The following is a 22,337-nucleotide window of genomic DNA, read 5'->3' as shown; positions in this document are numbered from 1 at the left end:
CTCCTTGATTAGAGGGGGGGGGGGGGGGGAGGGGGTTAGGGAGGTAAAGTCTCCTCTTGTCTTGGGATTCTCCAAGAAGTTTTAGCATGAGGTTGAATTTCAAGCTCGTGTTTTGAATCCTCCGAAATATGAAGGAACGAAAAGCTTCCAAAGGAATCCATAGCTTAGTTTCCTAAAATTCAATGGTTCTTATAGGAAATCTTCTTACATGACTCTAATCCTAGGAAATTCCTATAAAACCCTTTGTTCCAAACAAGCCCCTACTGTATAAGTTGCACCTATCCATTTGTCTTTTCAATGGAAATGCAAAACAAACATGCTGCAAGATAATACATCATCAAGCACATCAAACGGTGCGATGGAGGGATCTGGTCGGATATGGATCCATAACTGCGTTTGGCGGTAGCAACACACACCTACACCAATTTTGGATGTTTCTCCTACCTATTTTCCTGAACTTGTTATCAACTAGGTGGGTTCGAATAACCTTTCTCCTTTTTTGGCTGCTGCTTTTGGATGTTTCTCCTATCTATTTTCCGTTGTAGAGGCCAAGAGAAACTCTTTCTCTGAAGTACGCACCACACAACACTCTTTTGTAGCATTAAGGGACACACCGGCATCCTGTTCGGATGGTTTGTTTTTTCATGTTTCGTGCGAACTTCGTGTCGATTAGGTTCAGCAAACCTTTCTGTTTGCCTTTTTGGCTGGGTGCATGTCAGAGTGTAGACATCGGAAGAAACTCTTACTACAAAAACTATCATGCATCACACAACACATCAGACGGTGCAATGGAGGGTTCTAGTTGATCCAGTTTCGCCTTTGCGCTACCAACACACATGACCGGTGCCATTTCTTTAATTTTTTTTCCTTCCTATTTCGTGTGAACTTGGTCCGTGTCTTGCTATGTCGAGTCCAGGTGTTGAACTCTATTGAGTTGTATCTGCTTGATGCGGTGATAAGAATCGATAATTTGCTCTTTTTTTAGGGGAAAAGATACAATAACAAAACTCGTGTATTTCATGCGCATAATCAACGGGCATCTACATGGTAATTCATGTGGTTTTGTTTCTTGTAGGATTAAACAACACGTGACATTTTTAAAGTTTTTTTTTGTTTTGATTCACAAAATCCTAGAAACACAATAATATGAAGAAGAAAATAGACACGCATTGCAATAACATGTCCACTTGAATACTACAAGATTAAAAACCATAAAAACGGCACCAATGTGTCCAACCATACCTTAATTAAGAAAAACATGGGAAACTCATGGCATATGAATTGAAAAAAGAATGATAAATACCAACAAAAACCCTCCTTTGAAATTAAGTGCAAAGTACCCAAAAAAAAATCCCAGTGTTTCTTCTTTCCATTTTGGACGGAGGCGAGGGTGGACACGTGGACATCGGCAGGGACTCCGAACTTACTTATTCTGGTTGGGCCTGTGACAATAAGACGAAGGGCACATAGTGCACAGTAACATACAGTGTCCTAGACTCCTAGTGATGAGCAAACACATGTTAGACTCCAAACGTCCAAATGGCACTGCAGCAGCTGAAGCCGTCCAAGTTGGTGCTACCATGCAAAATGCAAGCACAACACCTGTCGATGCGAAGAAACACAGCAGCCACAGGCTTGCCTATAGAGGTAAGAAAGACACATATATGTGACCAATAATATGAGATACAGAGTGATCATCAAGAGCAAAGGTTGTTGATTCTCATCCAAATTACCCGAGACACTTTCAGTGGGTGATCGACACGAGCCAAGATTTGCACGTGCAACGCGTATACGTGCTAAGTTAGGTCTTTTTCACAGCACGCGTGTAATTGGTGTGATGTACTTCCATGTCCTTTGAATTATGATGATGATGGGATGGGAAATTTTCAGGATAGGTTGCAAGCCGATTTGGAGGTCCCATCTTCTTTGTCAGGCTCTGGCACAAATGCACAATGAAACCGGCGTACGTTTTTGCCTTCAGAAACCGGTGCTGCTTCTGATCGCTGTCTTTGATCATGTGGAACATATGGGTGTAGATACAACCACATGAGAAGAACACATAGAACAAACAAACAAAAAAATGACTCTGATGTACGGAGTACTTTCCTTGCAAGGCTCCATGTAGGCAGAAAAAAAGGAATTCGAAGGGGAAAAAATATTTTAGGTCTGCAATATTTTTTTTAGCTAGGCATACAAGAATGATTTATTTAAAGTGCCAGAGATTTAATCGTGCAGGTTAGAGAAGCAACGACGCGGATCACATGTCGTTGCTTGTGGCAAGAGGTAACCAGGGCAAAGGTTTGTGTTTGGTCTGGTAGTTAACCATGATTCTCATCTGCTTTGCCTGTTCCTAGAGTTAATCATCAGCAGCTGTGGAGGATTTTTAGGTTACCAGATTCCAAACCTTCCTCATCTGCAATGCTTGCTTGCAAGTTACCTGGGCTTGGAATTGTCAAAAGGCATATCCTGACATATATTTATTTTTTAGGTAAGGAACAATTGTACATAATGATCCTATTAAATGAGATGAAAGTTAAGGAGGTCAGAAGTCAAACCTGCAGCTTTTGTGAAGATGGCCAGGAGATCCACATCTAGATTTTGACCAGGGACCACCCCAGTAAACAAAGTAGTCTGCAGTTTTTCTTTTTTACAGAAGCACCATATCATACTCACGGCATCACCATTCAACAACAAAATCTATAATCACCACACGAAGAATAGATGGAGAAATACACCTGGAAGGCTGGAACACAATGCTAATCTGGTTATAATTACATCATGATAATTACATTAGTCCTTTTACCATTTGGCACTGTTTGCTCTGTTGGCTCAGAATGTTCTGATATTACAAAGAAGAAGACCACCGTATTCTATTCGATTCTTAAAGGTCACGGTATCTGCTAGTATGTCCTCGCCAATTTTCTGGATAGCATAGTCGTCGGCACAATAACTTGATCTCCCTTTACTGACTCCTCTACTGAAACTCCTTAGATATTGTTGAACATCGGAGTTGTCAACAGTGTTTGCTGGCCCATGAGAGAAAGAGAAACAAGAACTTCTGCTCCGTGGTGTGTCAATGCTGTCAAGATCATCACTTGAGTTGATTCTAGTTCCCAAGCCGAGGGACTTGGCATGACTAAATATAACACTGTCAGACACATCAGATCCAGTTATGCTCATCGAGCACTGGGTTTGGTTATCAGATTCCTGGGAGGAGAAAAAAAAGCTTTGTTAATGCGCGATAGATGCTAATTCATATCATCTGCATCAATGTCAGTTTGCTAAAATGCCTTGGGCAAGCATAAGTATATCATATGGATCCAAGACTAAAAAGCTACAGAGTAGACAATCGCAGGAATACTTACAGAGGAATATACCTATGGGATTGTGAAATTATATGAAAATAAAGTACAGTGTAGTAACAGTTTTCAGGATCACCACAATTCAGGCACAGTTGGTTCTCATGGAAATTCTAAGCAATAAGAGTAAGCAGGTTCTGACGTTGTACTTTTCTAGTTTCTTTAATTTCCCAATTTACTTTCTTCCACTCTAATTTTTGAACATTTTCCAAAAGGATTATTAGATATTCTGCACTGACACCCTGAAACAGACTATCAGAGCACTCAGCATGTTCTCATATTCACCATGTAACATGGGAATAAGAATCCACAACCTTAACCTGACATTAGTTGACAGCCTTAATAAAGTGTCATGCCAATATTCATTTTGAACATTTTTTTTACTTTAAAAAAAGAGGCCTTTCGGCCCAGCTTTATTAAGAAAGGTAATGAGTTCTGCTGGGGAAACCAGCTTACAACCAAAGTTGAACAGCCGGAACACACCCCACCAGCAGCAACAAAGTACTTTAAGTTCACACAACACCCAACAAATGATACATCAAAACAACATAATTAACCAATTCCTCGAGCATCCAGCCATTCATTTGAGAACATATAAGAAAATTTCCAGTAGTCAAACTTGAATAATGAGAAACTCCCAAGTCATGTAGCCTATTGATTCACTGACCTCGTGATAACTGTGTCGATCACTCAGAAAATGGGGTTCTAAGAAGCCTGATCCACCTTTGCGGAGAAATCTACTGTTGCTCTTTTGTGGGACAGTCCCAACTGAAGTTGGTTGAGGATCCTCAAGTGAGGAGAAATCAGTGCTATCTAATGTTGAAATTGAAACACACTCCTCAAAGTAACTCATTGCCTCTTCAGCCAAATGCCTTGACACTCTCAATCGCTCTATACTACTCTGGAACCACAATACAAAGATAAAGGTCAGTTAAAAGGGGGGGAAATAAATAAGCAGCCCAAGCTCATACATTATCCACACAAATCAAGATCTAGATACCACCCATAACAGAATCATATAAAATGGAGAACTAGCAAGTCAATTACCTTTCTTTTTGGTCGCCTTTTATGTGCCTCAGACAAACTTGGAACAGCTACTATGCCCTTTAGCATTCTACTCAGCTCTTGTTCACGCTGCTCTTCAACAGCCAAGTCTGCCCGTAGCTTTCGAGCACGTTCATGTGACTGTAATGAAGTAATAAAAGGTTAAACTTGTTGGTTGCATGGTATAGAAGAGACAGCACAATTAGCAAAATATTACCGGACCTGTTTCAGTTTTGATGTATACTCTGTGATGTCAGGAGCTAGCTCAGCAGAGTCTGGGTCAAACTCATGAAAAATTTCAGTTTGCTCCAACTGCAATTTCGGCACAGTGTAGCTTTTGTCTGAAACCAGCTCAGAAGCATCTGGATCAAACTCAAGAGGAATCTCCACAAAATCTCTCCTTCTGAATTCTGTTGTATAATCACCCATGTCAGAGGCAAACTCAGCAGAATCCGGATCAAACTCAGGAGGAATTTCCAGAACTGGGGCAGTTGAATGGCTCCTTTGTGAAATGGCCTATTGATGAAATAATAACAGTAGCACCATGAACAGCTTAGAAGAGTATAAAAAGTAACTCAAATTACTAATTTTCTATAAACATCAGCATGTGAGCTCCTTGGCCAGTTTCTATTGTTTCCCAAACCAAAGAACCCCATTTGAGACTTAGTTCTCTTACAGAATAAGCAAGACCTTTATCCACTAAATCAAAGATCGAATCTGATTCTTCTACCTATTATCTCATATAGTGCAGATATTGTGCAAATTTTCCCTATAAAATGTTTCAATTCTTCCATCCTCCGGTGGGTAATCAGCACCACCTGGCACTACTCTTGTACAGTAACGACACAGTACGCGCCAGCATAGATCAGCCAATGTGTAAAGTTTGGGACCAATGCATTGTTGAAGATGCCATGTACTCTTTATCTTCGTTTGTTTCGACTTGCTGGGGAAGAGGTGCTTCATTTCTAGCTATTCTGTTTTCTACCTCCTATAGCTTAGTTTTGTTGGTTGCTTTGCTCTGATTCAAACTTGTAACCTAGCGACCCTAGTATGACCATCTTTGCTTTCAATATAAAGCAGGGCTGAAAAGCCGTTTTCTAGAAAAGAAAAATGATGCCATGCACTCCAATCTAAAGGTCTATAAATAAAGAAGAACTTGCATTAACAGATACCTGCGATGAGCCTGGAGTTGAATCAGGACTCCTCCATGACTGCATTTTGCTTGATACATCCTTTGTCTCTACATCAGTCTGTCAAATTTCAACAAGAGAAGAATTCGCGATCAGTTTCCGTTTCCTAACATGATTTGCCAGCCTAACGCGGCATACATTTTCCTAGACTCATCCAGAAAAATAATTCACAAATCTGATATATGAACAAACAAAGGTTGTCACTTAATTCCTTTTGCTGATGGGAGAACCAGCAATCCCCTGGTCCTGGGCTCCTGGAAGTAGAACGGTAATGGAAAGTACTACTAGCACCCCACCTTATCTTCTCTTTGCAGGTTTGACCTTTTCACAAATCGGTATGCTGAACTTAAACTAGCAGGCAGAAGAAAAGGAGCAGAGTTTTTCCAAGACGCCGTTATGTTCAGTACAGGTGCATTCTTTTTCAAGCAAAATGTGCACCGCGCTGCAAGCTTCCCCAAATGAATCCCCGCATTCCCCGGGTCAAAGCAAGCACGAATCGACCAACCTCGGAGCCACGCCAGCGAGGCCGCGCCGCGTCGTCCTCGGCCGCAGACCACGCCCGCGGCGAAGCCCTGCCCCTGCCCCCGGCGCCGCTAACACTCCCCGCCGAAGAGGCGGCAGGGCGCCGACGCTGCGGTGGCGCGACGGACGCCGACCTCGCCCACCCGGACCCGGAGCCGCGACTCCCGCGGCGCGCCTCCTCCCTCCCTCTCTCACCCCCAGAGGCCCCGGATGTCGGCGGAGGCGGAGGGGTGGAGGCGCCGCCGGTGCCGCGGCCGACGAAGAGAGGGTTGGTGCGGGTGGCGCTGGCGGCGAAGTCCTCGAGGGGCCTGCTGCCGCGGCGGGGCGCGGGGGCGACGCTGCGGGACCGGCGCGGGCAGGGGGCAGCGGGCGGAGGCTGCTTGTGCGCGTGCGCGGGGCGGTCGGCGGAGCCGTGGAGGGCCCGGCGGGTGGTGGACTTGAACGCCGACGACGCCATCAGCCGCCGCCGACGCGCTTGGGGCTTGTACTTGGATTGCTCCGCGGAGTTTGGTGGGGAGCGGAGGGGACGAAGAAGAAGCTGGCTTGGCTTTTGGGCTGTGGGAGGGAAACGCGAGGGAGGCCAAAACGAAACTGACCAAAAGATCTCGCCATCCTCTCAAAAAAGAAATAAAAAAAGATTTCGCCTCGTGGGATGTGTGCCTCTGCGTTGATTTTGACAAAATAAAATTACTCAAAATATTTAAAATATTTAGAAAGAATTCACGTGCTCCCCCCTCCGGCCGGAATTACTTGTCGTTGATTTAGTGCAACTATATACTAAATCCGAAACAAGTAATATGGACCATAGAAAATAGCATCTATTTATGATCGCCTCATTATTGGCAGATCGAGGCCTCTCCCCAAATGGAGTCATGTTCAAGGAGATCAAGGGCCGATGCCCTAGGGGGCAGGCACGAACAAAGTTCTCTTGAAAGCGAATCTTGCTCGTAACGCTCAGCCATGGCAATTACGAGAATCGTTTTCCTTATGATCTTACTGAATTGACTACTCCTTATGATTCTAAATTCTTGTCGTGATTTTAGTACAAATTTAAACTAAAACCACGATAAAAATTTAGGATCAGAGGGAGTAATTGTTTATGTCCACATCACACTTTTTGTGCAACTTTAAATATCGCGATGCGAGTTCAAAAGAAAGGATGATGTGCAATTTGATTGACTAGCTATTTATCAATGAATTACAAGAGATAACAAATAATTTTTTGTGTGAGAAATCAATAGCAAATCAAATGTTGTGTGAGGAATAGCATTTGATTCATAATGGATAAATCAAATTTTGCGGCAAAGGATACGATTCCGGGGCAGCAATACAGACCATGTAGCATCTAACCCGTCTTGAAACGATACCCCTCTGTTTTATCATTGCTGTATATAAAGCTCTTACAAATATAGTACAGTACTACTCACTCTGATTTATAAAAAATATCGTCCACTTAGTACAAAATTTATATTGACTTAGTATAAAATGGACGACATTTTTTATGAGTTGGAGGGATTACTGTATTAGGGTTAAACCTTTTTGCCTGCCCATTCATGGGGGGATGCTAGCCGTGGATTCGCAATGGACGTACACGATCTAAAGCAAGGGAAAGCCAAGCCTTGGAAATTAATTAATGCACTAGGCCTGGTCAGGTCAGATCAGACTCTAAAACTATCCACATCGATGAGAAACAGTTAGCGTATCAATTCGCATCCAGAAACAGCAGCAACGAAAGGTTCCCATGACAAGAAAAGGAGAGCAGAAATTGCTAAAAGTCAAGTTCCAAAAGCAAAGAAGAGAAGTGTGACTGTGAGACAGTGAGAGGCAGCTGGGAGCTGACAGGACAGGAGAGTGTGGCCGGCTCACGCTTGGGGCCAAGCTAAGCTAAAGCAATCAGTAGATAGATACCAAGAGACGATGCTTCACGTCTCCAAACTCCATTCTCCGCAGCCTTGCTACAAAAACTGTCCCTCTCCAAGCTTAGTGGTGTTGCCAACAAGAAGAGGAATTAACTCATTAAGAAGAACACGGTGATATATCGTCGTGGTTCTTGCTTTTCTAGCTAGCTTCGGCGGTTCGGCCCCATCGAGCCATGGGGGATCTTCGGCCGGAGGAAGGCGGCGGCGGCGCCGTGTCGCTGCCGGTGATCGACCTCTCCCTCGGCCGCGACGAGGTCAGCCGCGCCGTGCTCCACGCCGGCAAGGACATCGGCTTCTTCCAGGCAAGTTAGCAAAAGCATCACTCACTGCTTTGATGCTCTAATTTTGATTTCAGCTTGATCAATTCTGAGTAAGCAAATTAAGCAAGCAGGTGATCAACCATGGCGTCCCCGGGGACGCGATCCGGGGCATGGAGGCGCTGTGCGAGGAGTACTTCGCGATGCCGGAGGAGGACAGGATGGGGTTCTACTCGGAGGACAACGCCAAGGCCAACCGCTTCTTCTCCGGCAGCACCTACGACACCGGCGGCGCCAAGCTCTTCTTGTTCGACTGCCTCCGCCTCTCCTCCCCCTTCCCCATCGACGACGACAGCAAGAACAACTGGCCCCACAAGCCTCAGACCCTCCGGTAAATAAAACACTCGAATAAACCAATCATTCACGGTCTTTGTTTAGTTTGTTCTTTTCCTTTCTGAATTAGTCGGTGGCTGTTTCTCGGTCAACTGATTACGACCATCCGATCTCCGTGCCATTCGTATTTGCACGAGTCTCGGCGATCAGATCGGATGCCTATTAATATCAGTTTAGAAATAATTACTCCTGAACTAAAAGGACGACAAGAAATATGGAACTGACGGAGGGAGTAGTACTTAGTTGTTTAATAAATGTTTCTTTCTTTATCTATAGCTCATCATCAACAAATCGGTCACATGGATAATTTGTTTTCATTTTGTATACATGTGTTGATTCAGATCTGATGCTGCACGTAGGGATGTCGTAGAGAGGTTCACGGTGCCGACGAGAGCCATGGCGATGGAGTTGCTCCGTTTGTTGTGCGAGGCCATGGGGCTCCCGTCCGACTACTTCGAGGGGGGCTTGGGGACCGGCAACATGACCATGACCCTCAACCGCTACCCGGCATGCCCGGACCCTGGCACGATGATGGGGTTGCCGCCGCATTGCGACCGGAACCTCCTTAGCCTCCTCCTCCCTAGCGCTGTCCCTGGCCTCCAGTTCTCCCACAAAGGAAAATGGACCGATGTCGTTACTCTACCAAACGCCTATATTGTCAACTTCGGCCTCCCGCTCGAGGTAATAAATATAATTCATTGGCACGGCTACATGTATGTCGGGGGGGGGGGGGGGGGGTTGGCACCCGCCCCCAGCATGATTTTTTTTTGTTCATCGATTGCTTTTAGTTTGTCAAATTTAATTATATTTAGAAAATTTTGGCATAAATGCCCCAAGCACCCAAATGTTCTTGTCAAGCTCTGCTACTGATATAATCCAATCATTTCACTCTAACAACTTAATTAATTAATTGCATGATCGATTGATGATTCAATAATAACTTTCTTCGTTGAAATAATTGAACCTAATTGGATGATTGGTATGATGTCCCCGCTTTGCATTTGCAGGTAGTGACGAACGGGGTGCTGAAGAGCATCGAGCACCGGGTGGTGACGAACCCGACACGAACGCGGATGTCTGTCGGGGTGTTCATCACGCCAACCCCAAACTGCCTCATAGGCCCCGCCGAGGAGTTCCTTGGTGAGGAGAATCCAGCACGATACCACGCCGTCACGTTCAACGAATTTTACCGCCTGCACAGCATCGTTAAGCACGGGTTGTCCAGCGTCCTCACCATCAACCGCCATGAGAACATTGGTAAGGAGATGCTATGAGTGAAGGGCCTGCAGCTACAGATGTACGGTGATATGATGAAGATTTTATAGGATCAATTGCTGCCAATAAAGGCTAAGAGCACAGTTACATAAGCAATGTTGGTTATTGTTTTCTTTGATCGATCGCTGGACTTAATTAAACAGTGACAAAACTGCGATTGCCGAATATATTCAATCTCCATGATATCATGCACGAATATACACTACTACTCCCTCTGTCCAAAAATAAATGAATAATTTGTTTAGATTCATATGTATTTGGACGTGTTTTAGTGCATAGATACATGAGAACCTACACACATCTAAATCACTTATTTCCAGAATGGAGGAAGGCAGGGAACGACACTGCAAACGATAGAAAAAAGGAACAGAAAGAGCAAAAAAAAAGAACAGAAAGAGCAAAAAAAGAGAGGAACAGAAAGAGCAAAAGCGAAAATGGAGATGCGGGGGATCGAACCCCGTGCCTCTCGCATGCAAAGCGAGCGCTCTACCATTTGAGCTACATCCCCGTTCACGCCAACAATGACAGCAACCACAATATATACGGAGCTTATGTATCCTGCTGAAATCTTGAATTGAGAACCTTGATTTCAAACGAGAATGCTGCTGAAAGTGAATTCTTCGTCTTCCACCGTTCCCTCATGATAGTATAGTACCCCGTCTTCTTTTATGCACTGATATGCCCCGACCATTAATTGTCTACATCACTCTACTTCCCTCTATATATAAGCCTAGGGGCATGCAACGTGACCCCCATCTCAAATGCTCATTTTTCTTTTTGACGGAAGCCCTAAGAGCTCACCTAATTGCAGGTAGAAAATAATAATTTATTAGCGGGACCATCAAACTACAAAGTTTTGGAATGGAAATCCTAGAGACACAAAGCCTACACACACCAATGGGCTTTTATTCCTTTGGGTCTATGGACCTTATTCAGCTCAGCCGAGCACCGTCGGCCCATCAACCGGCCCAACCTAAACAGACTTTCGGCCCAAACTAGAACGCCTTTCCTCCCCAGCCCCTTAGGCCCGCCACTACCACCTAGGCCCGCCACTACCACCTGTCGTCGTCGTCGTCTCCACCAGAGAAATATTCTTTTTCTTCCCTTCCCTTCCCTTCCCTTCCCAATGGTGCTCTGCTTTCCCTTCCTCTCTTCTCCTCCTCACTCTCCCGCGGAGACATCGCGCCACCCCGATCGAGCAGCAGCAGACCATCCTTCGTCCTCTCCAGCCACGCCCCTCCTCCGCGCGCCTTCGCGAACAGCACCGCGTGAGTACCCGACCTCGATCTCCCTCTCTCTTTCCCAATTTCCCCCCGCTGATCCCCCTCAGGCGTGCGCTCCCTATCCTATGCTGGATTGGATTTACTGCCTGCCCGTCCCCGTTTCGCGAGAGAATGAAGCCGAATCCAGTGATTTCGTTCCGTGCTTCCTCTTCGGATTCGGGCGTCTGGTTGGGTTTTCCGTACGTTCTGCCATTAGCAATTTTATTTTTACATCGGTGTCATGTATAAACTCATACAGTCCATGCTTTGAAAGATGAAAATTATCTTAGCACACTTGTCTTAAGAACAAAAAAATCATAGATGTACATTGTGCGATGAAGTATGAGCCAACAATTTTTCAGATAGAAAATACGTGGGTTTTGTGTGTTGTGCAAAAATTCCAAGGACCAGGAGTCTAAAATAGCATTTGTAAGCCGTGCAATTAGTGACATATTTTTCGCTGGAAGCTTGCTGGTTGGCACCGCACCACTGCACCGGTCCTATACGAATTTCCCCTCTATGTAGTGTATTTTACAGAATTTGATAGTGATTATGCTATCGCTTTCTTGTACTGGATCATATACGTTATTTATTTATACCCTTTCTGCCGTTTGGTTCATTTTTTTCCTTCTTAAAGTCGGTGGGTAAGGATAAGGTTGGACCTGCCTTTTGGGTTTCGTTCCAGTTTTGAGTTTGTAGTAGGTGGCCAGTCAGCAACCACTACTGTCAGGCTGAGGCTGGTATTTCTGTACAAAATTTTTCATTGATGGGTTTGCACTTTCTCTATTGCTACTTGGAATTCAAAGTTGAGCACTTGGCATTTTCTAACAAAAACACATACGATAGTGCACTTGGAGTTTTGTTCATGCACATGCATAATTGTTTATTAAATTTGCTGAATTATATATGTTTCCTATCATGAGTTTGCTCTACTGCATGTATCGGGGATCTTATGTAAACCTTTCCTAATCGCAGTAAGGTCTCCAGCTTAAACAAATCAAAATCTGAACAATTTGTGCACGAGGGTTACAAAATCAGAGGGGTGTACTCTTTCATGCCATGAACCGTTGATCACCAGTATTGCCATTAGTCAATCATAAAACAGGAAAATGAGCTCCCAAGGTGGTAGCACTGCCGTCATGGGCAAGGGGCATCATAGGGCTCATATTCAGACACTTGTCAGGGAAGGCTCTCTCTACAACCTCACCCTCAGTGAGGTCGAGAGCCACCTCGGCGCGCCACTGCTTAGTATGAACCTTGATGACCTTGTGAGGAGTGTGCTTCCAGATGACACGAGCCTGCCAATACGGAATGGTGTTGGGAATTCAGGCAGTCAGAACACGCCATCTTCTGGTCTGGAGCGTCAGGGCAGCAGCATTACCGTGCCTCCAGCGTTGAGTAAGAAGACAGTGGACGAAGTTTGGAGGGACATCCAGCAGGACCAGGAGAGTAGTGATGACGAGGAAAGGAGTTCAGGTTGCGAGGCGCAGCTGTCGTTTGGGGAGATGACACTAGAGGAGTTCCTGCACAGGGTTGGGATAGTTTCTGAGCAACATCAGAAGGATGCCGATGAGTTAAGTGGTCGTGTGGGGACAGGAGAAGATTCTAATTTGATGACTAAAGTGCAAGATTTCCCACAGGGCACCAGTCCAATTGATGCGTTTATCATACGTCAGTCAATTGCACAGCCACTGAGTGTTGCAATCCCTTCAACAATGGATGCAATCTACCCGGATGGTCAAATGAGTATTTCACCATCAGTAGCACTGTCTGATCTTCAAACTCCTACTCGTAAGCGAATTTCTTCTGAGGATGTGGTGTACAAGGTTGTTGATCGGAGGCAAAAGAGGATGATCAAGAACCGAGAATCAGCTGCACGTTCAAGAGCTAGGAAACAGGTTTCTCGTTTTCTCTGCCTCCTTACAGTTCAAGCATGTTAAGTTCTCTTGATTTTTTTTGGCATGACCATAGAACTTGTTTAGCACTTCAGCATGATAAAAAGCCTCTACGAGGAAAATCTTAATTAGTTCCCGTGTGCTGGGGCAGAATCCAATAGCAAGGAACCTTACAAGCAGTGATTAATTTGGAACAGCCTTGAGAAGCTCCACAAAAGAACAGAATTTGCATCCCCTCTTTACTAGATTAGAACTCCCTACAATAGGCTAGTTTTTCTATATTACACTTAAGTAACCCATTTTGTCCTGATTGGCTCTTTCTAGGATCAATTTGCTTCTAGGTTCATCTTTACTTCTTGACAGCTCCACCTGGTATGTCACATCATATAGCTAATCCAATTTTCAACTTGGGAACTTTTTTGAGTGAAATTTAGGCCTACACAAATGAGCTCGAATGCAAGTTGTCTTGTCTAGAAGAGGAGAACAAGAGGCTGAAGAGAGAGAAGGTACATTATACTTGTTTTTTATATATTCTCCATCTAAGTTCCTCTAGATTGCATCTTGGAAGGTTTATTTTAATTTATGTTGACACCATGATGTTTTGTGGTTCCTTGCTTCATATGTATGGTTTGCATTTCTAGTGTCAAGGATGAGCTAGCATACCTTGTTTCATCAAATAATTTACACCTTGAACTGTTCTCTTTTCCATTGGTTATAAACATTAACAAAATCAAATCATGGCTTTGCATATATTAATATTTCACTGTAACAATAGTCATACAAGTATAATACTGAAAGAACTATTTGTCGAATATATCTAAATGTGATTACCCTAGGAAATATATCCCCCCTTTCTTCTGTTGGCTTCATTTTGCATAGAAAACTCTGTATCCTTGTGTCTATCCAGTGCACATGTACAACGAAGTAAACTTGTTACTACCTGTTAAAAGTGTAAAATTACTCCTTTGCGCCTTACTGAAGAAGATGTATTTCACCTTATTGGCTTGCAGGAGCTGGACCGGTTATTGAAGTCCGCACCACCCCCTCCTGAACCAAAACCGCTGCTTCGGAGAGCAAGATCGGCCTCTTTCTAATTGTGTGTACAGTTATGCAGCATGTGCAGTTTGCTTTCTCCTTTTCTGCATAAAGTTATGTAGTATGTGCAGTTCGTTTTCTCCTTTTTTGCACAAAGCTATGCAGTATGTGCAGTTCATTTTCTCTCTCGCATAAAGTATGCAGTATGTGCAGTTTGCTTGCTTGTAATTTGTAAGAGCTTAGGAGACCTGACAATATTGTGACATACCATGTTACCTAGGTTTCACATTTGTAAATCTTGCTGGTTCAAAAGACTCCTGCAACATATGTCCCAACGTATTCCTTGCTAATTATCAAGAGATCCTTGCAGTACACCGACTGTGGCTCAGTAGCTGCATGCTCAATCTCAGTGATTGTTGATTTGTTGTAATTACTCGGCAGCTTGAGCTGGAGTTGATCACAAAGCACTTCTGTTCATCTAAGCAAATTCTTTTTGCAGTCATATTCTCATCCCTATGGATGTCCCATGTTCCATGTGCCATCTACTACCATGCATTGTGGTCCAGGAGAAATGGCCAAGAATGTCCCAATGATTGAGGAAGAAGAAGCAACCGGGCAGTTAACTTGGCCAATTATTAGCTGGTCAAGTCTGTGGACTTAATTGGGACCTGAGGAGACAGATGGTCCATGGCCAGCTTCCTCCATGTGGAAATCAAACAAACACTCTAGTCCCTAAGCTGAGCACTGCATCAGCATTATTTACTTCCATTGTTTCTCCTCCAAGACGCATCAAAATGTGCAGTCTCTTGTACAAGTATGCCAAAATTTTAGGTGCCAAACTGCTACTGTATTAATTTACTCTCATTAGCATCATGTCAAACTTCTGCTTGTTTTCTTTCTTTCTTTTGACTAATGTCATGGGATCATCCCAGTTTATATGAAGTTCGTTCGGAATCGAGCCGTTCATGCGGAGTTCGTACGAAATCAATTCCCGCGTTCGCAATAATGTTTGCATTGTGTGAATTATGCAGATCTATGTATGGAGAAGTAATGTGAATGTTTGATCTGATCACATGACATGACACAGCTTAAATTAGATTAAAATCATGCTAGTCTATAGAATGAATTTCCAGATAGTAGTCAAAGATGAGCATCACATGGTCGGCACTCACTCAGGAAGCAGCCCAGACTGGACTGAAAACCAGCTAGGTGTAATCCTAAGAAAGCCTACACGAATCCATATATATATATATATATATACGCAGTGTATAAATACACTAATTTTGGCAAGATCTTATTCGCGAAATGGGATCCAGACCTATCATGGTGTCACGTTCTTCCCATATGCCCGGTCGATGACTCTTCCATTGAATCTGCGCCATAAAAGAAAGGAAGAAAGCAAGTAAAAGGCATGAGGGGCAACATGTTCTCTGCACGTTCCTTCCCGCCAAGTAGCAAGCCCAAGTCTGCCCAACGCATAAAGAGACTCATTACCTCAACTCAGGCTCAGATCTCCCTCCAAATTTGTAGATCATGAAGGTCCAACGCAGAGTGCTCCTCCTATTCCTCTCTGCCGTCTTCTTCCTCCATCTCCACCACCACCACCACCACCACAAGGCCACCGCCACATCATCGTCGTCGCTGTTTCTCGACAACGGCAACGGTGGTGGCGCCGGCATTTCTGGGAGGAGCCACCGTCGACGTTCTTCTCTTGCGGCCAGGAGGTTGCTGATGCAGCCAAGCAAGGGCGGTGCCAATGCCATGGCCACCAACTCCTTCGTTGTCGTCGTCAATGGCGGTCGTCCTGCGACAGTGGCGAAGGCGAAGCCGGGCGAGGAGTTCAACGCCAGCATGACGACGCCGTTGCCTCGGACGAGATTCAATCCCAAGAATAATTAGTCATCGGTTCATCATCATCATCATGAGTGTTAGCTAGCAGTTTCTCTGTAGTTGAGAGATTACTACTCATTTCCTTTCCTTTTTCTAGATAACTGTATAGGTAGCTACCATTCATTTTCTAGTAGAGAACACTGACTATGCTTGAGCAGATCTATTTGTTTACCTTTTGCAACAAAAAAAGTGGCCCAGAGTTCACCAAACAATTCTGGGGCTGAGATTTTTGTCAATTTCTTTGCAGGGTGTTTCCATGAATGTCATGCATTTCCAAGTTTGATATTTTTTACATCTATTGAGATATCACTATTTACTCTAAATTAACAGCACATCGTTACCTTGATAAGAAACTACCTGAAGAAGGAAGTATCCAAAAGAAAACTGAAGAAGAAGAGCAAACTTGCAGAACACAATATAATTAAATCAGTAAATAAATGTAGGCAAAAGTTAATCTACAAAATAAATTGTATACAAAAATAGGATAGGTATTTGCAGTCCACATGTATAATTAAATCATCTATGAGACTATAAGCTTTGTTCCAAAGCCACTGGTAGTCCTCAAGTTGATGAGCCCAAAGTATGTTGCATCTTTTGGGCAGCAACTCAACGTTTGTTTGCCTTGGGACAATTCAAGGAGCTACAACAAAATAAATAAATAAGAGTCTAACTACTTCACATGACCAGGAAGAGTTAAACAAACTCCATATACCAAAAAGGAACAGGTATACATCTTACAACCCGCAGGCCTATTCTACAACCTTTCCAATTCATAGCCATTGATAGTCATGCTTATTTGCCTGCAAGCCTGCCAACTAATAATTGCTTAACACTCTGGGATCATGTCTTAATATACAGATTAGCACATCAGGTGCTGCCCTTTTAGTCCTCACGATTGTGATGATCATTGCTGCTGGGCCGGCGGTGATTGCTGCACCTGAACCGGAGGGAAGATCCCAATGCCTGATGTTGGAACGAATCCAGTTGGTGTTGGAGATTGTTGCAGTGCCTGTGGAGACGGCTGTTGCTGGGTCTGGCTCTGATCCTGCGCTGCTGAAACAGGTGGTCCACTCGGACTTGGAAAACCTGGTGGTAGCATGTTGTGCAGTTGAGGTGGCATGGAGCTGGTCATCATCCCGAAAGTTCCTCCCATAGCGAATACAGCATTTTGACTGAATGGATGCAGAGGTGTCGGCGGCGCAGGTGGAAATGGAAGGGGAGCTGGTGCAAATGAACTTGGTGCTTGGTTTGCCTGTGTCAACGGCTGCGTACCTCCAAAGAAGGCAGGTGATGCTCCAATCTGTTGTGGCTGTGATAATTGTCCAAAGAAGGGGGGAGCACACATATCACCGCCCTCTGATGGATTCTGAAGTTTAGGCCTCTTTGGTATTGCAAAGTCTGGTGCCTGGTTAGCCTGTGTCGACAACCGTGGGCCTCCAAGGGAGGAAGGTGGTGCGCCAATCTGTTGTGCCTGTGATAATTGTCCAAAGAAGGAGGGAGCACACATTGCAGGGGAAAACGATGGATTCTCAACTTCAGGCCTCTTTGGTACGGCGAAGCCTGGGGGACCTGTGGAGAGCTCTACCGAAGGCGAGCCACCATTCTTGGAAGCAGCTTGTTCAGCAGCAAGGGACGCCAAAATGGAGGAGAGCACCTGCTCTTTAGATGACAAAGATGCAAGCTTATCTGCCATAGCCGCCGCTATTTTCTTGGACTCATCCACTGCAGCACTGGATGTGGCAGGAAGTGAGGTTGCAAGATGCGGTGGAAACTGGGGAGATATTGGCCTTATTGCTGCATTCTGCATCATGGGAGCAGTTTGTTCTGACGGAAATGCAGTCATGAGTGGACTAGAACTATACCCTGTTCCATTTGTGACATGGGCAGCACTGAATCTTTGTCTTAGTTGCACAGTGTGTTCGGTCTCTGCTCGAGCAACCTGTCAATTAACTCAGTGATTAGTGGCAAAAATCACTAACGTAATTTCTCAAATAACTGCTAAAACCACTACATTGGCATAAAAAAGAGTACCAATATTAACAAAGTTAGCTGTGACCTCGTAGAGAACTAGAGCAATTCAGTAGCTGTTAGGATAGGTAACAACTAGCCTTTGCAATACAACTAGTACACCACAAGATTCTTTTTGCATATGTGCATGTGCTGCAGGAACAAAGATGTTTTTTCTTTTCCTTTATCAGTTATAACGCTATTCAATATTAATCCTGAAATTCTGGCTGATACTTTAATGACAGGACGAGGAGATGCTGGTGGATCAAAAAAAAAAAGCACAACACAATCCTGTTTTTCAGCTAACAAACTTCCTCTTATAGTAGGGCAATAATAGCAAAAGCATCAGCAAAAAGAATGACCATGGATGTGATTTTATAGGGATGGTCAGAAGTTCAAGACATGATGGTGAAAAATATGATAACATATGAACATGTAAGAGGGTATAAGAATATTGCTTACTTGCAACTGATTGCGAAGAAGCTCTGACTTTGTTTCCTGTTACATATAAACAAGAATATAAAGCTTTGTTTGTAAGCAATATAATATGCCATCAAGGATTCAGGATAGAACATTTGAAGATGATGAAAAAGGTGCTCAAGAGTCAAGACCTGTTCACTGAGGGCTTCTTTTAGTTGATTGATCAGGGTTATCCTAGCCGCGTCAACACTTTCAAGTTGCTCAATACACTGCTTCAGGATTGCTTCCTGTTCTTGAAGGTTGCAAATCAATGATGATGTTTGCTGACTATCTATGAAAAAAATGAGTCAGGCATTAGTACTACCTACCAGATACTTATGCACAGGTGATGAAGTGGAAACGTATGATAATGTTAGAGCAATCTAACTTTTTCATGCTCATCTTTTTCTTCTTCTTTGGAGACCCAGAAATCTAGTGTAAATTTAGGTTCATCAGAAGTGAATAGCTGTAGACACGGCTAGGTGCACTGTTAATAGGAGCCCTTATACTGTAATAATTTTAGTTTTTCACCACATAACCCACGAATTAAAAGATATATTTGAATTTGATATTAGCATACGAAACCATAATTATGACAGAATAGGCATCAAAGAGGCATTAGCTAGATGCATAACAACATGGGAAGCATCTGGATGTGATGTACTAAAAGGAATACAAATGCATGAACCATCTATCACTTATGAGAACAGATAACGCATGCTAGAAAATTGTTTTCTGCCATTTAATGTGCCCAAGGGGTCATATCATCATAACTGGTTCATCACGGACAAATTCTCTACTTTTTTTTTATCAAGAGTACCAACCAACTAAATAGCTGAGAACAAATTATGGAACTGGATGTAAAATAGTACTGTTAACAAACATGACACAGGACAACAAGATAACAGAAGTTACAGATCACATTAAGAAATGAAAGTACTGCCAAGTGCCAAACATTTCGCAATGGCAGGCAGTTATCCCTAACATTTTCAAACTAGCGAAGCAAGCAAAATCCTTACCATTGGTACAAGCATCATCTATACCTTTATCCATCTTCTCCAAAACACTCACGGTAGTCTTACATTTGTTTAAAGCTGTGTCTTCTTCCTGAACAAGGACAGACTGGTATGCAGTTGCAATCTTTTCAGCCATCCCACAAACAGCCAGTTTCTACAGTGAAAGACAAACAACAAGATGAGCTATTTCTCTAAAATTCATGCCGATATACCGAATCAATCGTACAGGAGAACAAAGAGCTGTCACTGGAAAAGAATAAGCAACATACTTTTATTGTTGTACTGGAATCCTTCTGAGCAGATTTGGAAATTGAAGAAGGGTTGAAGGAAGGATTTGAACTGGTGCCATTGTTATCCAATGTAGGAGGGTTGTCACCAAGCATGTCTTTCAGACTTTCACCACGTGTTCCAAAAACCTTCCGCTCATCCCAAATCCCTATCTATACATTGAAAACAACAGATTTGAGATTTATTTTTGATCTGAGCCTTACGATCAAAACAACAAAGTAACAATAATTTATTAAATTCACAGTGAATATCAGGAGCATAGACCAATAGTTAAATAACATGAAAACAGCAGGAGATACGCATCCTAATAGTTCACTAAAAGAACTAAGTTGACGGTAAGTTTAGTACTATGATGACACCGACACATTTTCAGCCCTCCGTGTTCATGGACAAAGCACAATGCACTAGAAGTCTATAACCAATCTAGAAAATAAATGGATTTTCTGGACTGCAGGACATTAATTATGAAAGAGAAACAACTTACTAATCTTGCCACCACTTTCTTTCCATGCTCTCCCCCATTTTCATAGAAATCTTTTAGTAACCCAGGAAGAACCCTCCAGAACTCATTCACAAATTCTCCTCCCTTGCGTTTGCTATTTTGCAGGATGTCATTTGATAGATACAGGAACGATACTTTCTTATCTGTTGTTGCATTATTAAACTGCCTCTCCCATGTATCAACAATCCTTTTAGATCTCTTCCGGTGAAAAATGCACCAATTCGAAAGTGCTGCTTGAGAATTAAGGAATACAACAGACAAGCTATTGCGGTATAAACTGGTGGTGACGGAATTGATCAAAACCATGTCATATGAAGTTTTAATCGGAGGTAACAAATTAGTAAAACCACAGAAATGAGTATACCATCATAAAAGAAAAGGCGGGACACATTCATACTTGCACAATCTGTTCTGAACATAGAAGAGATAAATACAACCAGAATATGAACGCCAAAAAAAAAAGGTCAAACAGCTAACTAGGGTGGGCTGGGTTTGGGAACCAGAGGGAACTACTTTGATCTTTAGAACAACATTCTTACTTGGATGCGACATACTAAAAGTTGTGCTCACTTAATTTGCTAATATGAACAGGTAAACAATTCTATCTTGACAAGCAAGAAACCCAGGCAATCTAGAGGATGCTACTGCCTACTGCACGGCAATCAAGATTCCTAACAGTTCCAGCCATCATGTGTCATCTCTTAAAGAAAATCATCATTTAAATACAATGACAAACATCGTTATCCCAGGATTCAAAAAGAGAAATAAAAGCAAGCATTGACACTACGAACAGTCAAACACAAGTACGTGACAAACCAAAATTAGCACAAAAACTTGATACATCACAAAACTAATTGGAAATCCAGAACTCGTATTCATGCTCATTTATACACATTTATAGTGCACCAAAACTAGAACTAATTTTCTCATATAAGAAGCCCAATTAAGATATAAGGCCAAAATAACTATCCACAAGCCACAGAGATATTAATCAGATTGCAGTTATACGCATGTGCAGTATTAAAATTCTACTGGTGCAGACCAACAAACAACTGTAAGCATCGAGTAAGAATAATAAGCATTCATGGAACAGAAGACAGTAGAAATTAACCAATCAAAAGGTGCAGGAACCGACACATGGACCACCAAACGGGATCTTCTTGGCCTGTTGTCCTGTACTCATCCACATTGCAGTTTAGCACCAGAACACTAAAATCAATCAAAACTACAAGAACGAGAAAGCAGAAAGCTAGCTGCCGAATTATCGAGCCTGCAACAGAGACACCGAACTGAATATAAAAGGATACTCTGGATGCTCGCCGCTGAGCTGCTGAGCTTAGCGAGCTTCCCGGAGAGCCTCTCCTCGGTGAACGAGTCGCCGCCGCCGCCGGCAGTCAGTTCCGCCTTCATGGCCGCCATCACGAAGGCGCTCCCCGCAAACTCCGCGCCGCCACGGACCTTCTAAAACCCTAGAGAAAGCTGCGCTGCCTGCACGGTTAAGATCGAGCCAATCTTGGCGCAGAAAAATCGCGCAAAAAATGTATCAGGAATTCAGGAGAGCAGAGTTGAAAGATTAGAGCTTATTAGAGATTGAGATGGGCGTACCACGGTTGCGAGCTCGCGAGCTTGAATTTGCCGCCGGCGCCGGGGAGAAGGAGGAGAAGGCCGTAGGGACGAGGGAGGCGGGCGGGGGGAAGACGAGAAGAGGGTTTCTTCTGGTTTTGGGGTGGTTTCTCTCTTCTTTCCTTTTCTTTTGCCCCCTTTGATGCAAAACTTCTTATTTGGAATTCAGTATTGGAGAACTGAAATAATAAGAGCAGCATCCATGGAAATATATACGATGAAGAGATAAACGGCGACCTCGGCGATCACGTGAGCTATGGAAACACGTCCGGGACACGCTACCATCTTTTTTCCCAAAACCGTGTACTCGCGGTGTGTCTGTGGGCGTAATACGGATGCAGGATGACGTTGCAGACAAACGTCCAAAACAAGTTACTAATATTTTTCTCATGAAATCGTTG

At 43.5% G+C, this 22,337-nt stretch overlaps 4 protein-coding genes and 1 non-coding gene across 10 annotated transcripts; 2 read left to right on the top strand and 3 right to left on the bottom strand.

Moving 5' to 3' along the window:
* Positions 1–2,683: 2,683 nt before the first annotated feature.
* On the bottom strand, positions 2,684–6,685 carry LOC100829232. The gene is made up of 6 exons (XM_010241243.3): positions 6,099–6,685; positions 5,576–5,653; positions 4,626–4,919; positions 4,407–4,544; positions 4,027–4,260; positions 2,684–3,207 (listed from the first exon to the last, which is right to left on the bottom strand). Exons 1-6 carry the CDS (start codon positions 6,570–6,572, stop codon positions 2,830–2,832), a joined length of 1,596 nt encoding a protein of 531 aa, XP_010239545.1. The 5' UTR covers positions 6,573–6,685; the 3' UTR covers positions 2,684–2,829.
* A 1,349-nt stretch (positions 6,686–8,034) lies between these two features.
* LOC100828934 (2'-deoxymugineic-acid 2'-dioxygenase) lies at positions 8,035–10,157 on the top strand. 2 transcript variants are annotated; one of them, XM_024455255.1, is made up of 4 exons: positions 8,035–8,336; positions 8,426–8,682; positions 9,026–9,365; positions 9,692–10,157. In XM_024455255.1, the coding sequence occupies exons 1-4, from the start codon at positions 8,208–8,210 to the stop codon at positions 9,956–9,958; spliced, it is 993 nt and encodes a 330-aa protein (XP_024311023.1). In that variant the 5' UTR covers positions 8,035–8,207; the 3' UTR covers positions 9,959–10,157. The 2 variants fall into 2 exon arrangements, with proteins under 2 accessions (XP_024311023.1, XP_003577107.1); XM_003577059.4 differs by having other exon boundaries at positions 8,036–8,336; positions 9,044–9,365.
* A 237-nt stretch (positions 10,158–10,394) lies between these two features.
* Positions 10,395–10,467, bottom strand: TRNAA-UGC. Its single transcript has one exon. It is a non-coding gene; the product is annotated as a tRNA-Ala (tRNA).
* A 588-nt stretch (positions 10,468–11,055) lies between these two features.
* Positions 11,056–15,050, top strand: LOC100846555 (ABSCISIC ACID-INSENSITIVE 5-like protein 2). 2 transcript variants are annotated; one of them, XM_010240481.3, is made up of 5 exons: positions 11,056–11,227; positions 12,197–13,119; positions 13,551–13,622; positions 14,127–14,212; positions 14,651–15,050. In XM_010240481.3, exons 2-4 carry the CDS (start codon positions 12,331–12,333, stop codon positions 14,208–14,210), a joined length of 945 nt encoding a protein of 314 aa, XP_010238783.1. In that variant the 5' UTR covers positions 11,056–11,227; positions 12,197–12,330; the 3' UTR covers positions 14,211–14,212; positions 14,651–15,050. The 2 variants fall into 2 exon arrangements, with proteins under 2 accessions (XP_010238783.1, XP_003578996.1); XM_003578948.3 differs by lacking the exon at positions 14,651–15,050 and having other exon boundaries at positions 11,057–11,227; positions 14,127–14,523.
* A 1,463-nt stretch (positions 15,051–16,513) lies between these two features.
* On the bottom strand, positions 16,514–22,080 carry LOC100845741 (proline-rich protein 36). 4 transcript variants are annotated; one of them, XM_024455065.1, is made up of 8 exons: positions 21,919–22,080; positions 21,621–21,825; positions 20,296–20,543; positions 19,793–19,963; positions 19,551–19,677; positions 18,660–18,799; positions 18,511–18,546; positions 16,514–17,980 (listed from the first exon to the last, which is right to left on the bottom strand). In XM_024455065.1, exons 2-8 carry the CDS (start codon positions 21,730–21,732, stop codon positions 16,946–16,948), a joined length of 1,869 nt encoding a protein of 622 aa, XP_024310833.1. In that variant the 5' UTR covers positions 21,733–21,825; positions 21,919–22,080; the 3' UTR covers positions 16,514–16,945. The 4 variants fall into 4 exon arrangements, with proteins under 4 accessions (XP_024310833.1, XP_010238782.1, XP_014757301.1 ...); XM_010240480.3 differs by having other exon boundaries at positions 19,527–19,677; positions 21,919–22,079; XM_014901815.2 differs by having other exon boundaries at positions 19,527–19,677; positions 21,621–21,792; positions 21,919–22,073.
* Between the last annotated feature and the right edge of the window lie 257 nt (positions 22,081–22,337).

The sequence above is a fragment of the Brachypodium distachyon genome, chromosome 4 (genome assembly GCF_000005505.3).
Source record: "Brachypodium distachyon strain Bd21 chromosome 4, Brachypodium_distachyon_v3.0, whole genome shotgun sequence".
NCBI classification, from domain to species: domain Eukaryota; kingdom Viridiplantae; phylum Streptophyta; class Magnoliopsida; order Poales; family Poaceae; genus Brachypodium; species Brachypodium distachyon.
Note: the sequence above shows the minus strand (reverse complement) of the source record. Positions and strands in the feature narration are given on the sequence as shown.

Bases quoted from the DNA above. Each gene is read 5' to 3' on its own strand.
- LOC100829232 (XM_010241243.3), bottom strand. From the start codon at position 6,572: ATGGCGTCGTCGGCGTTCAAGTCCACCACCCGCCGGGCCCTCCACGGC. The intron at 4,261-4,406 runs GTAATTGACTTG...TTGTGGTTCCAG, and splicing joins AAAGGCGACCAAAAAGAAAG to AGTAGTATAGAGCGATTGAG. The intron at 3,208-4,026 runs GTCAGTGAATCA...TTCTCCTCCCAG, and splicing joins ATCGACACAGTTATCACGAG to GAATCTGATAACCAAACCCA.
- LOC100828934 (XM_024455255.1), top strand. From the start codon at position 8,208: ATGGGGGATCTTCGGCCGGAGGAAGGCGGCGGCGGCGCCGTGTCGCTG. The intron at 8,337-8,425 runs GCAAGTTAGCAA...TTAAGCAAGCAG, and splicing joins AGGACATCGGCTTCTTCCAG to GTGATCAACCATGGCGTCCC. The intron at 9,366-9,691 runs GTAATAAATATA...TTGCATTTGCAG, and splicing joins ACTTCGGCCTCCCGCTCGAG to GTAGTGACGAACGGGGTGCT.
- LOC100846555 (XM_010240481.3), top strand. From the start codon at position 12,331: ATGAGCTCCCAAGGTGGTAGCACTGCCGTCATGGGCAAGGGGCATCAT. The intron at 13,120-13,550 runs GTTTCTCGTTTT...AGTGAAATTTAG, and splicing joins GTTCAAGAGCTAGGAAACAG to GCCTACACAAATGAGCTCGA. The intron at 13,623-14,126 runs GTACATTATACT...ATTGGCTTGCAG, and splicing joins AGAGGCTGAAGAGAGAGAAG to GAGCTGGACCGGTTATTGAA.
- LOC100845741 (XM_010240480.3), bottom strand. From the start codon at position 21,732: ATGGCGGCCATGAAGGCGGAACTGACTGCCGGCGGCGGCGGCGACTCG. The intron at 20,544-21,620 runs GTATCCTTTTAT...ATTCTCAAGCAG, and splicing joins CTCAGCGGCGAGCATCCAGA to CACTTTCGAATTGGTGCATT. The intron at 19,678-19,792 runs GTATGTTGCTTA...CTTTCACTGTAG, and splicing joins ATTCCAGTACAACAATAAAA to AAACTGGCTGTTTGTGGGAT.